Source organism: Bison bison, unplaced genomic scaffold (assembly GCF_000754665.1).
Source record: "Bison bison bison isolate TAMUID 2011002044 unplaced genomic scaffold, Bison_UMD1.0 scf7180017864143, whole genome shotgun sequence".
In the NCBI taxonomy this organism is placed as follows: domain Eukaryota; kingdom Metazoa; phylum Chordata; class Mammalia; order Artiodactyla; family Bovidae; genus Bison; species Bison bison.
In genome coordinates, this window is record NW_011494715.1 from 3,704,033 (window position 1) to 3,717,643 (window position 13,611).

At 44.2% G+C, this 13,611-nt stretch overlaps 1 protein-coding gene across 1 annotated transcript in view; it reads right to left on the reverse strand.

The window, feature by feature from the left end:
- The window catches only part of GATA4 (GATA binding protein 4), a 52,353-nt gene that overhangs the window by 33,972 nt on the left and 4,770 nt on the right, over positions 1–13,611 (reverse strand). The window contains exon 3 of the mRNA XM_010840311.1: positions 13,512–13,610. Coding sequence (XP_010838613.1) covers positions 13,512–13,610 — 99 coding nt within the window. The remainder of the gene's footprint in view (positions 1–13,511; position 13,611) is intronic.

The following is a 13,611-nucleotide window of genomic DNA, read 5'->3' on the forward strand; positions in this document are numbered from 1 at the left end:
CATTACCTGTATTCCTATTCAAGACCCTCCTGGTCCCTACATCTCACTTTTAGAGACAGAATCACTAAGAAGGGAGTGGGGTTACAAAAGAGGGTGGGACTCCACCTCTGAGGTCAGATTAGCCACATCCCCATGCTTCACACGGCAGGGAATCTGGGTTTGGGAGCTAGAATCAACCTGGATTTTTGCCCCTTCTTCCACCTCGGCATGGACACAAGCCACACAGCCACACTATGCCCTACTCTAAAGCACACATAAACACACAACAGCTCCTCAACATCCCTATACTGCGTCTCCTCCTTTCCATTTGAGATCTTTCTCTAATTGGGAACAGGTGGGTGGCTCAGGCATCAAGAATCTGCCTGTCAATGCAGGAGACACAGGAAACTCGGGTTGGATCCCTGGGTCGGGAAGATCTCCTGGAGGAGGGCATGGCAACCTGCTCCAGTATTCTTGCCTAGGAAATCCCATGGAGAGAGGAGTCTGGTGGGCTACAGTCCCTGAGGTCCCAAAGACTCAGACACGACTGAGCATGCATACACACAGAAATGCAGGGGGAAGGCTGTCATCACCTTGCAAGAGTGAGGCAAAAACAAAACAAACAAGAGCCACTAATTTTAACCTGTCTACACTATAACCAAAGGGATAGATCCAAAATGCTACTTGAATCCTGCCCCTCCACTGTCTAAGTCTTGCCTTCCCAAGCCAAGTCTGAACTCTCCAGATGCCTCTGCTGGCTGCATGCTCCCCCACACTTCACCCCCAACACTGCAGAAAAGCCAACTCAAGAGCCTCAGCTTACCATGCCTTTCCCCCACAGGCAGCAAACTCCTAAACGTTTCAGACCCCCGTAGGAGTCCAGATTTGCAGGAAGCAGGCCTCTACCAGTTGAAGCATACTGGGCTCTCGAGGAACCCAGATTTACCCCACTGAGTAAATCTGAGTAAATCTCCATGTGCTCTCCACACACTGAGACCCTCACTTTTTTAACTCCCCTGCCAGATGGTAAGCTGTTGGGATGAAGAGACAACCTTGTTCATTTTCAATCTCCAAAGCCTAGCAAGTGCTCAGCTCCCAGGAAGCAGGGGGAAAAAAAAATCTGTTGGCTGGTTGGCTGATGAGACAAATGATGTGTCTGTACTGGTGTCAGTAACAGAGCTCTAACCCTCTGCAGGTCTCCAAGAACCTCAGGCACTGAATGTTTAGTTTAGTTAACAACAGAAAAACAAAACCAAAGGAACAACACACTGAGACCCCCAACACTGGAGTCATTTAACCCATGCTTTCCCACAGATGTTTTTACCTTAAAGTATTTTATTTTGTATAAGAAAAAAAAAATTAACCCATCAAACCTGAAATTTCAGATACCACTGCTTAAAATGGGATTCTCAGGTGGTGCTAGTGGTAAAGAACCTGACTGCCAAAGTAGGAGAACGAAAGACAATGTAAGGGAACGTTCGATCCCTGGGTCAGGAAGATACCCTGGAGGTGGATATGGCAACCAATTCCAGTATTCTTGCCTGGAGAATCCCATGGACAGATTAGCCTGGTGGCTTATGGTCCATGGGGTCACAAAGAGCAGGACATGACTGAGGCTACTTAGCACACACACATGCAGTCATGGAAACCTACACTACCCAGAATGAATGAAATCGAACGGATGCCCAGCAAGCTCAGAACCATTACATGTACCATTGCTGTGAGGAAAGACAAAGCCAGTGAACTATTGTCATGGGCGATGCCATCAGATCCTGGATTTTTAAAGTTAGTTTATTTCCACCATGTGGCTTGCAGGATCTTAGTTCCCTGACTGGGGTTTCTCTGTCTTTTTAATTTGGCTGTGCTGGGTCTTAGCTGGGGCATTTGGGCTTTTAGTTGCAGCGTGCAAGGATCGAATCTGGGCCCCGCGCACTGGGAGCTTGGAGTCCGAAACACTGGACTGCCAGGGAATTCCCCAGACCCTGGATTTTTAAATACCCTTTTCTCACTACTTCTGTGCCTGGCCTGATTTCTTAACCTTGACAATGCAGATGCTCAGACTAAGAGAGGCTTAGAAAGTTGTGCAAAGTCACACAGCAGGAAGATGAGAGCATGAGACAGGATTGCAGGGACTCTTGGCGCCAGACTGATGCGCTTTCACCTCAGTGGCCTCCCCTTCTAAAAGTGGGTTGGAAGCAGCACACTCATATTTCCCGCATGTCAGAGCCTCGAAAATCAACATATCCTGTAGCTGGTCACCTCACTTCAAGAGGGCAACCACTTACAACTTAGAAAAACGCCCTAGCTTTAAAATGGCTAAGCACAACATACTGTAAGATTTGAGAACTATGCTCCGATTTGATTGGCTATTTATTACTGCCCATTCTTTCAGTCATTTCCCCAGTCTTCCTCTATTTAAGGCGGTGGTCCCCAAACTTTTTTGGCACCAGGGTCTGTTTTCGTGGAAGACAGTTTTGCCACGGACGGTGCAGGGGGATGGTTTTAGGATGATTCGATCAAATTATTACATTTATTGTGCACTTTATTTCTATTCTTATGGAAATACTAATTTCTATTATTATTATATCAGTTCCACCTTAGATCATCAGGTATTAGATCCCAGAGGTTGGGGACCCCTGATTTAAGGGATCAGTCTTTAGGAGCCAGTCTGGGTCACTAATCTTATAAAAACTTTCTTCAATGTTTAAATAACTAAACAGTAACTTTTTATGACTGTTTAAATATATAGATATACACATGCCTGTATATGGTAACTAAGAAGTCAAGGATTAATGCCTAACAGTGGTTATCTTTGGACGGTAAGATTACAACTCTGTGCATTGGTTTATAAGAGTTTTTCATTTCTCCATAGTAAATACACACTGTTTAATAAAATAAAAATAATTACATTTTATTGATACTATTTGAAAAAAAAATTTATGAAGCCATCTTTGACCTGGAAAATATTTTCTTTTCTCAAATAAGCAGTATTTCCCTCTTAAATGTACACCCAGAGAGAACCACATTCTTTATTTAGGGTCAAGTTAAGTTCTCTCTATATGCTAGGGAAAGGTTTTATTTGTTGTTTGTTTTCCCCGCCTACTCAATTTTGATGGGTAACCTGTATTATTGCCTCTCTTTACCTGGTTTGATTTATGATCTTGGAAGTCAGGTCATTCTCTGCTGGGTCGAAGAAAGAAGGGGAAAAAAAGGTCTCTCCACCTAATACCTGATAAAATATCTGAAAAGGTCATTGCAGACCTTGACAGAAACACATACAACTTCAACCCAATCTGATAAAACAGCAACTTGAAAACTTTTATCAGAAGAAAATGTAACTTGCCATTTCCCAGCTCAGTTGACTGAACTGTTTTTTAAATCTGAAATGACAGACATCATAAGATAGGAAAAGCTGCAGATAAGAAGCCAAATTGGGTTGTCTTGAATCAGATCGGATTGTCTGCCTGGGTTCAAACTCCCACACCTGCTCTGAATGTGTCAATGAGAGTCTCTTGGCATGGTCCCCGAGGGGTTTGGAAACACTGCAAAAGTGGTGAACTTTGAGACTTCAGCGTTTATTCTGCGATTATAATTAACCTGCTCACCAGTTGCTATCGATCAATACTGAATGGCGCTGATAAAGTCTGACTGCATTTCTAGAAGTAGAAATAGAGATTTAAACTAGGAAGCAAAAAAGGAAGATCAAAAAAATATGTTAAGGACCAAATTCAATTTTAAGAAGCAAAACTGGATCTGTGACTAAGGAATCTCAAAGCCTGTAGCTTAATAATCCTCAAAACTTCCCACCAAATTCTGGTGGGAACTCCTTGATTTCTCATCCTCCAAAAATAAAGTCAGTCTATGACGATTCAATACAGAGTGACAGCCTTACGTTCTGTGTTCATTCCACTTGCAAAGCGTGAACCAAATGGAATGGGTTACCTGTCTGTCTTTGGCAGAAAAAAAAAGATTATTTAAAGACATGAAGGCAATTCGAGGGCTCTTGCAAAGTACTGAAGGCCAGAAAACCCAATTCCCTTCATTCAGATAAGAGGCTTGAATATCCTGGCTCAGTTCTGATTACAGAGCAGTAATAGATAAAACCCTAGGCCCCCTGCCAGAAACGAGAAAGCTTCTACTGATGGCTTCTGTGATCAGCTCAGACCAAGTCCATGGGCTTTTCCAGCCTAGGGTTTTATCCACTATCTTGATCCAGGCGTCTATTCACATGTTCACTAAACAATATAACTACTGTGATTCCCCTCTTTCTTTCTCAGCTCTGACCTTCAAAGAAAAGGCAATAAAGAGAATACAAAGAAAAGGTAATACAGAAAACTCTAGAAAAGGATTTTTGTGAGAGGCATATGGTTTTGCCCTTCTTCTGTAGCCAACAGTCCCCAGGAATAAGAATTTTCTAGTTTGGAGGGTCTCAATTCTGGGCAATCTCTCTATTAATTCTCTACACCCCCAAATCGGGATGCTGAAAGGACGCTTCTGTGAGGCAGGGACTCGTGGCACAGCGAGTTCTGCAGCATCAAAGGGAGACGGCGAGACATTGGTAGGAAACAGGAAAACACAGAAGAGAAACCACAGTGGGGAGAGAGAGCAGGCGGAGAACAAAGTAATACACATGCCTGAAGTTGACCTGAGACCTTTGACCACGACAGACCTTCAGGATCTGAAAGGATGAGTACCCTTAAACTAGGGCAAGTGAAAGGGTGGCAAACGGGGAGAAAGTGTATTCCTGGAAATTGAGACTTACCTGGGTTCTAAGTCGGACCTACTGTTGGCTACCAGAGAGAACCGGGACAGGTTAATCTTTCTGAGCACCAGTTTCCTCTTCTGCAAAATGGAGATCACGGTATCTAATTCTCAAGAAGAACTTTCAAGTCTCTCTCACCTGACAACTTCCTCACGGAATGGATTCAGCTTACTTGCATATTCGCACGATGTGCTGTGTGCTGTGCTTAGTCACTCAATCATGTCCAACTCTTTGCAACCCCATGGACTGTAGCCTGCCAGGCTCCTCTGTGCATGAGGATTCTCCAGACAAGAATACTGGAGTGGGGTGCCATGTCTGCTTCCAGGGGATCTTCCCAACCCAGGGATTGAACCAGGGTCTCCTTCATTACAGGTGGATTCTTTACCAGCTGAGCTACAAGGGAAGCCCCATATGCATGATACAGGCATTGTATATGTGTGTGTATTACAAGATAAAGGTTCCTATCCCTAAAGTGTTGTTAGCTGGTTTTCAAACATTAATGTACCCAAACTTGTAAACTTCTTTTGTATAAATTAAAATACTTCAGAGGTTACTATTATAACCCCATTCATATTATCTTCCTTTACCTTCTTTAGAAGGAAACAGAAGAACAGCTCTACACAGAAGAATAGTTTTATTAGCCAATAAAACATTTAAATAATCCTGCCTGGAGAGTGTTACCTGAGACCACTTCATGGGCCATGGCAGGGCAATGTAACAGAGTGATACTTTCCAAGCCATGAGAGAGACTTATCACCAGCAACTTACGCAGGACTGCAGGTCAAAGAAGTCACCAGCAGACAAATACTTTCGGATGTCAAAAAGGGCCCCTTCAAGATCTTAAAACAGCAGTATCCCGGGACCTGGAAGAACTGCCCACTTCTAGAGCAAAGCAATGGAAAAAACCAGGGGTCCTTTTTCTTTCTTAAGCAAACAGAAGCAGCGATATTTGCAACCTGCTTCAGCTCTAAGTCCAGAACACCTTAAAGGTCTTAAAAGGACAGGCTGAAAAGAAGTGGTTAAAAGACTGACTTACCTTGCCCTGGAGGAAGGTAATTTGGTTTTCTAACACAATCCCATCACTGCCCTGGGTTATTAGTTTTTCTGGTTCTAGCCCCAATATAATCTGAGTGAAAGTACCCACACCAAGAATGGTGGCCAGTGTAGGCACCAGTGAGGGCATCTCAGGAAGTCATGTCAGCTGTGGGGGGCAGGGAGTGGCATCTGACAATTTCGGACTGAGATCTGCTTCCAGAAGACATTACTGAGGGTCGGATAAGGGTTTTTGGACCCCTCAGTAAAGCAATCACCTGTTGGATAAGCAAAAATCAAAAGCCACATTCAATAAACAACAATTTATGTTTTAAAGTGCTTTTCCTGTGCATCCATAAACTCTAAATATAGAACCCTATTTTTTTTTGAAAGAAGGGAGACTTTCAGGAAGTTAATTAACGAATACTTATGTGTCTTTAAAATGTTAACCAGTTTCATGTTTTTTTAAACTGGTAATATAGTTATATGACTCAAAAGTAAAAAGGTTCCACGTGTATACCCATATCCACAGCACCACTATTCACCAGTCAAGAGGAGGAGACAACTTGTGTCCCTGACAGATGAAAAACAAAACGTAGTACATACAATGGAATGTTGTTCAGCGTTAAAAAGAAAGGAAATTATATCACAGGCTACAACGTGGGTGAAAGTGGAAGACATGCCCTTGTTGTTGTTGTTAGTTACTCAGGGTTCAGCTCTTTGTGATCCCATGGATTCTGTAACCTGCCATGGGATTTTCCAGGCAAGAATACTGGAGTGGGTAGCCATTCCCTTCTCCAGGGATAGAACCCGCATCTCCTGCATTACAGGTGGATTCTTTACCGCTGAGCCACCAGGAAGACCATAAGTGAAATCAGCCAGTCACACAAAGATGAATACTGTTTGATTTCCACTTACATGAGGGATCTAAAGTAGTCAAAATCATGGAGACAGAAAGGCAGTGACCAAGGGCTGGTAGGGAGTTTGAAATTTGGAGTTGCTGTTTAATGGGTATAGAGTTTCAGTTTTGCAAGACAAAAAAAATTCTGAAAATCTGTTTTACAACAATCTAAAAACAACTTAGGCTTTCCAGGTGGCTCAGTGGTAAAGAATCTGCCCGTCAATGTAGGAGATGCGGGTTCAATGCCTGGGTTCTGAAGATCCCCTGGAGGAAGACATGGCAATTCACTCTAGTATTCTTGCCTGGTGGGTGGAAGTCCACGGGGTCACAAAGAGTTGGACATGACTGAGCATTCACACACAACAACACTGCTGAACTGTACACTTAAAAATGGTTCAGATAGTAAAGGAAATCAACTCTGAATATTCATTGGAAGGATCGTTGCTGAAGCTGAAGCTCCAATACTTTGACCACCTGATGTGAAGAGCCGACTCATTGGAAAAGACCCTGATGCTGGGAAAGACTGAGGGCATGAGGAGAAGGGGTGACAGAGAACGAGATGGTTGGACGGCATCACCGACTCAACGCACATGAATTTGAGCAAATTTTGGGAGATAGTGGACGATAGAGGAGCCTGGTGTGCTGTAGTCCATGGTGTCGAAAAGAGATGTGACTTAGCCACTGAACAACAACAAAATGGTAAAAAACAAAACAAATAAACTTTCACTTTAACCTCCCTGGATGTGAAATGTATTTTCTTGTTATTTAATGACTTAATAAAGAAGTACAAAAATGACAATGAAAAACGGTTAAGATGGTTAAAAACTCAAAAAGTTCCCAAGCATATATGGTGAAAGTCCTTTTCCCCTCACCCCCCACCATCCCATCCCATCGGGCAAGCATTGTTACAAATTCCTTGTGAACAGTTCCACAGAGAAATTAAACATTTTCAAACGTACATAATCTTTTCTTGTCCTTTTTTTAAAAAATACAAATACACATACATCCTGCACTTATACATGTCTTGGTGAGGATTCCAAGCTTATTCTAAGTTCATTGCATAATGAACTTTCTAACTTTTTCTGGAGAGCTTTTTGCATATTCAAAGAATATAAATTCTTTTTTTTCTAAACAGTGTTAATTTTTTTTTAACTTCCTAACTTTTTACGCTGACAAGATCTCCTATTGTTTGTATGCACCATATGTAAGCAAACAGTCGCCTAATAATGCACATTTAGATTATTTCCAATTGTGGTTGGAATAATTATTTCCAATGACAAACAGCGCTGCAACTAACATAGGCCCTTATATTTGCAGAATCAATTCCTAGAAGTTAAATTTCCAGGTCAAGGGTATCAGTTTTGTAATTTGTCAGACATCACAAAGGGCTCTCCACAAAGGTTGTTCCAATTTTCACTTCCATCCACAGGTATCAGAGTTCCTATTTCCCCATCTCAGAGTATGTTTGTTTTCTTAGCTCATTTAAGGTAAAAAAAAAAAAAAAATAGGGAGGGATACCAAAGAAAGTGTTATCTAAAACCATCTCCCGTGCATCATTCTACCTGAGTGCTTAGAAAGTACCTAGCAAATGTGGCTTGACCTTTCGGTGGGACACAATTGGGCAGGTGACAAATCGTACTAGAAGCAGTGACACACCCCTGGCTCCCCCCACACACCTTCCCCATTTAATTGGTTCTCAAGCCAGCACCGCAGTCCAGCCCCAGCTCCGACTGACCTACTTGGGGTGGTAACCGGAAAGTTAAACAACTTTGGTTTCTCAAAGACTGACGAATCATTCTCTAGCCAAACAAGCTACTCACGAGTCTATCTTACAAAGTTCCCTACATAAATGAACTGGCTCAGAAAGCAACTGGCTTTGTTGATAAGCAGTTACCAAAAGATTCTAAAAGTTTGTTTATGGTGTAGGTTTGTGGAACTCACCAACCTACACCATGAACAAACTCTTAGAATACAGCGAATAAGACAAAGCTTTCAAAGAAACCTCTGGTTAACACTGTTATACATGCATTTTGTTGTACTGTTATTTTTTTTAATCAACCCTTAAAATGATTCAAAATTGTTGAGCTCCTTTAAAAATATAATCCCTTGTTTTTCTACTACACAAAAGAATTATTTCATCATAAAATATATTTCCATAGCTTTCCAGTAACATCTATCATAATGTTATTTTATTTAAGATATATTTACATATAATTTCCAGTTTCCTTTTCAGCCTTAAGTATTTACAAGCATTAATTGGTAAAAAAATCAACTTTATTGTGGTGTAATGTACACACAATAAAATACTCCCATTTGTTTTTGGCAATTTTGTTTATTTTATATACTCCCTTTTATTTATTTTTGGCAATTTTGTTTATTTTATATACTCCCTTTTATTTAATTTTTCATCCAAGGCCTCACAGCTTGCAGGATCTTAGTTCCCCGACCAGGGACTGAAGCCACACTCTGGCAGTGAAAGTATGGGGTCCTAACCACTGGACCACCAGGGAATTCTCAATGCTCCCATTCTATTGGTACATGTCCATGAGTTCTGACAAATGGATATGCCTACTTAACAGCTGTGTTCTCCACAAGGAGACAGCTATATCATCCTGCATAGCTAACTCACACGCACACCTCCGTGGACCCGAGCCCTTGAACCCAGCTCCACTGGCAGATGGTCACGCAGTGTATCCTTAAGAACTTTCAGCGCCCACATTCCATTTCAACAACTACAGTCTCATGTGTGAAAGTGTTCTTCTCAAGCCTAGTATCTGCTCACATGGAACAACATGTTTAAAGGCCACAGATTTTTTGTTTTAAACCTTTTGGCCATGTTGTGTGGCGTGTGGGATCTTATTCCCTGACCAGGGATCAAACCTATGCCCTCTGCAGTGGAAGTTCAGAGTCTGAACCACTGGACCACCAGAGAAGTTCTTAAAGGCCATAGACTCTTGCATTTTAGATATCTGTACACAGTCCCTCTCTCTGCTGAAGTTGGCCTCTTCAGCAGCCCAAGTGTGTGGTTTGTCCTGGGCAGAGGACTGTGGCAACTCCCTCTTGGATTTCCACTGAAATATTTGCTAAGTGCCCAGCCTCTGCCAGGCACTTAAACATGAGTGATACTCTGTACCTGGCCTCAGTAAGGTCACATAATTCCATTAGTGCAGCCTAATTCACGAACTCAATGGTGTGTCACGCACATATTGAACTTGGAATGAATTAACGTTTATATACATGCAGTCAAGGCAGAGTAATTCCATCCACCTGAAGTCCAGAGCTCTACAAAGGCCCTTGTTTGCTTTTATTACTTTGGGTTTTCCCTTATTCCAATAACCAAAAAAAAAAAAAAAAGAACTCTGGCAAGATGTGAACTATTGTTAATATTAATGCTTAATACTTCATAGAAAATAAAAGTATTTGCTTCTTTCTCCTCACTGAAATTAAAAACAGTTTCTGAGTGAAGGGTGAGTTAGTCTGTGTGGTTTTACCTATAGTGACAAATATATTATTTAAACAAAAACCAAACTGGGTTGTATTATTTCATGGTACCAGGCTATGTGACTTATAGATGAGGGCATATGTTTTCTTAATCTTTTTTTTTTTTTTCAAATTGCAGGCACTTCTCCTGGTAAAGTTCTATTTACCCTTCAGTGCCAAGTGCAGACAGTACCACCCTGGTGAAGGCTTCCAGGTTCCTAGACAGAAGGGAGGCACACGTCTGTCATCTCTCCTCTACTATCATTTCATGGCCATAGCTCCCTGCTGAGTCACTCACTGGCCTTCTTGTGTCTTTAGGGTGATCAACCATCCCCATTTGTTGGGGCCTCTTCTAGGTTTAGCATGAAACATTACCAATCCTAAAAAAAAAAAAAAAACCCCAGTCTTTAGAAAATCAGAACTGGTCACTCTGCATGATAGCGAGTGACTGTTTAATAAAATAGCCATCATTTCTGAGATGCCAGAGCCAAGTACTTCACAGACATTACAGTATTTTTCTACTTTAAGACAACATTAAAAGTAGTTACAATCATCTCATTTTATGGAAAAAGAGAGGAGATTTAGAGAGGTAAGTACCTCGCCCAAGATCACAGGGGCACCTGGATCTAGGTTTGCTTTTGCCACACCCCCACACCGTACTGGGTCTTAGGTGTTGCTGTTGTCCACCAGGCTCCTCTGTCCATTGGATTTCCCCGGCGAGAATACTGGAGTGGGTTGCCATTCCCTTCTCCAGGGGATCTTTTCCACCCAGGGATTGAACCTGTATCTCCTTCATTGGCAGACAGGTTCTTTGTGGCTGGGCTACCAGGGAAGCCCTTCAGTGGGTCTTAGGACCTGGTGTTCATTCCACACAGCAAGCTCTCAAAAAATATAGAATCAGTCTTAATCCTTCTACCACTCAGCATCAGTTAACATGCCAGTGATGGTCTTTGATAAAGCTATGAGGCATTTACAAGAGGGTCATGTGATGGGAGGAACATATAAAAAGCACATGTACATATACTGCTTTTAACTGGCTTTGATATAAGTGCCACTGGAGAACATACTGGAGACGTGAATGCCAACAAATTCAACATGCCTCCTCCCCTCACATAGATAACATGGAACCTTTCATAACTTGACCACTTAAAACACTTGGCTGTGCACAGAAGAGAAAATCCGACGGCTTGGCCAGACCCAACGGCTGTCTTCAGGTGGGACTTGCTGAACCAGGAGGACACAGAACAGAGCACACTTCTCAGCAAGGATGCCATCCTTAAAGGTCAGCTTGCTGACACTGGAATGTGGGAAACTTTACTGACTCCAATACCCTCCTGCTTGGTAGGGGTTATGTTTTTTAATCTAAATACTTACTGAGTGCACTTCTCAAACGGTACTTTTATTTTCTTTTAACATTGCTGCGACTGTAACTCTCATGACCACAAACTGTCCCCCATCTTTGGATTTCAGACTTCTCTTTCTTCCTCTAACACCAAATTCTCAGTCCAGGATTACAGGAGTTTAGGAAGCAATCTCTCCAGCCCACTCCCAAGTTAAAAGAAGTAAAACTCTGAACCATTCCTATTTTAAAATGGAAGTTCTAGAGTGAGTTCTAGAGAGAACTCAGGAGAGTTCCAAGAATGGGAGGCCTGAGGGCCCCACCCCTAGTACTCCCACCTCCAACTGCCATTGTATGGAGATGCTGTCCAGCTATCTCTCAAGGTCCTCCCAGAGGCTAGCAGCCTGGGGGAGGGGGGTCCTCCTCCCTGGGGTTGGGGGGGCTGCCGTCTGGCTCCCCCATGAGGGGGAGGGGGAAACTGGGCGCCACATGCACGGTTAATCAGTTTACCTAAGATGTGTATTTGGTCCGACACCCCTAAGGACCTTCCTAGGCCACCCAGGGCCAGAGAATAATTTAAAAACCTTCAAAGCCAGGATCCTTCTTGGAGCCAGCCCGAGACTGGAAACCAGGGAGGGACAAAGCTTTCCTCTTCAAAGTGCGAAAGGATTTAGCACTTAGTAGGCAGTCAATAAATGTTAACTTTATTTCTCAAGTCTGGGCTTCCCCTCCTCCTCTAAAGCCACTTCCATCCAAACCCGATTCTGTCCCTGCCTGAAATTCCACAGGACCAAAGGACATTTGAATTCTGAATTCGTGGTGCCACTTCCTTTTCCTCTCAGCACGGAAGCCCTTCCTGGGACTTCATTTTGTTCATCTGTAAATCAGGCCAAGGGGCACACGCATGCTGTCCTTCTCAGGTCTGACGTTCAAAGGAACTACAACATTGTGCCTGTTACAATTGTAACTTCTAACCCCAGCGCTAGGGACAGGAGGAGGCTGAACACGCGGACCTGCGTCACAGTCTCCACAGGTGGGCATTATAAAGAAGCACCTGTGTGCCAGGACTTCCTATGCCTAGCTCCCTGTCTGCCAGGACACCCACCTGGGGAGTGCTTCTAACGCAGCCCTGGGCACCTCGGTCTGGCCGACCAGCCAAGGTCACAATACACTCTGGCCCTGAGATACGACCCAGAGACACACCCCTGGCACTGGTCCCAATTCAACCCATCTCCATTGCTGTGCTTAGTCGCTCAGTCCTGACTCTTTAGGACCCCATGGATGGTAGCCGGCCAGGCTCCTCTGTCCATGAGGGTTCTCCAGGCAAGAATACTAAAGTGGCTTGCCATGCCCTCCTGCAGGGTATCTTCCCAACCCAGGGATCGAACCCAGGTCTTCCTCATTGCAGGCAGATTCTTTACTGTCTGAGCCACCAGGGAAGCCCTCTCCATTGCTAGGGTCCCTCATTTGTTCCCGGTGTGAAATACTCAACAGGAAAATTTACGGCCCAGAGGGATCCTCTAACTGAGCCGCCACATGGAGCCAGAAGATGTTGGGCCCAAACCATGGAATGAGTGCCCTGCGGAGGACTGAGAGGCGGTGGGAGCAGAAACCCCGTGGTCTCGGCGCTGTACACCAGGGGCGCCCGGTGGCCTCCCCAGTCACCCAAAAATGGGCGCTGCCTGGGTGCACGGCGGCCCAGACGCATCCTACGTCTGGGGCCGCGCGGAAGGCTCCCCCAGCCCCTGCCATCCTGCAGTCGTCTCTCCCGCTCGGGAAAGGATGTAGAGGGCAGGCCCAATCTCACTGAATCTGGGCTCCTTGGAGCTGTGACCTTCACCGCCATCATCACCCTGGCCACCTGGCTCGGTATCCCAGTCTGCTTTCCTTGGAAATTCACGCATCCCTTCTACCTTCTGCCCCACCCCCATATATTTGTGAAAAATTAAATGCCCCAAACAGGGCTCAGGGCTGCTTCTGTTCCGGCCCCGGGTACTCGCGCGGCATGCAGCACTCACCGAGATTGGGGTGTCGCGCCGCGGGGTTGGCTCGGCCGGGCAGGCTGTGCAGGACCGGGCTGTCGAAGGGTCCGGCGGAGGCGGCGGCGGCCGCGGCCCA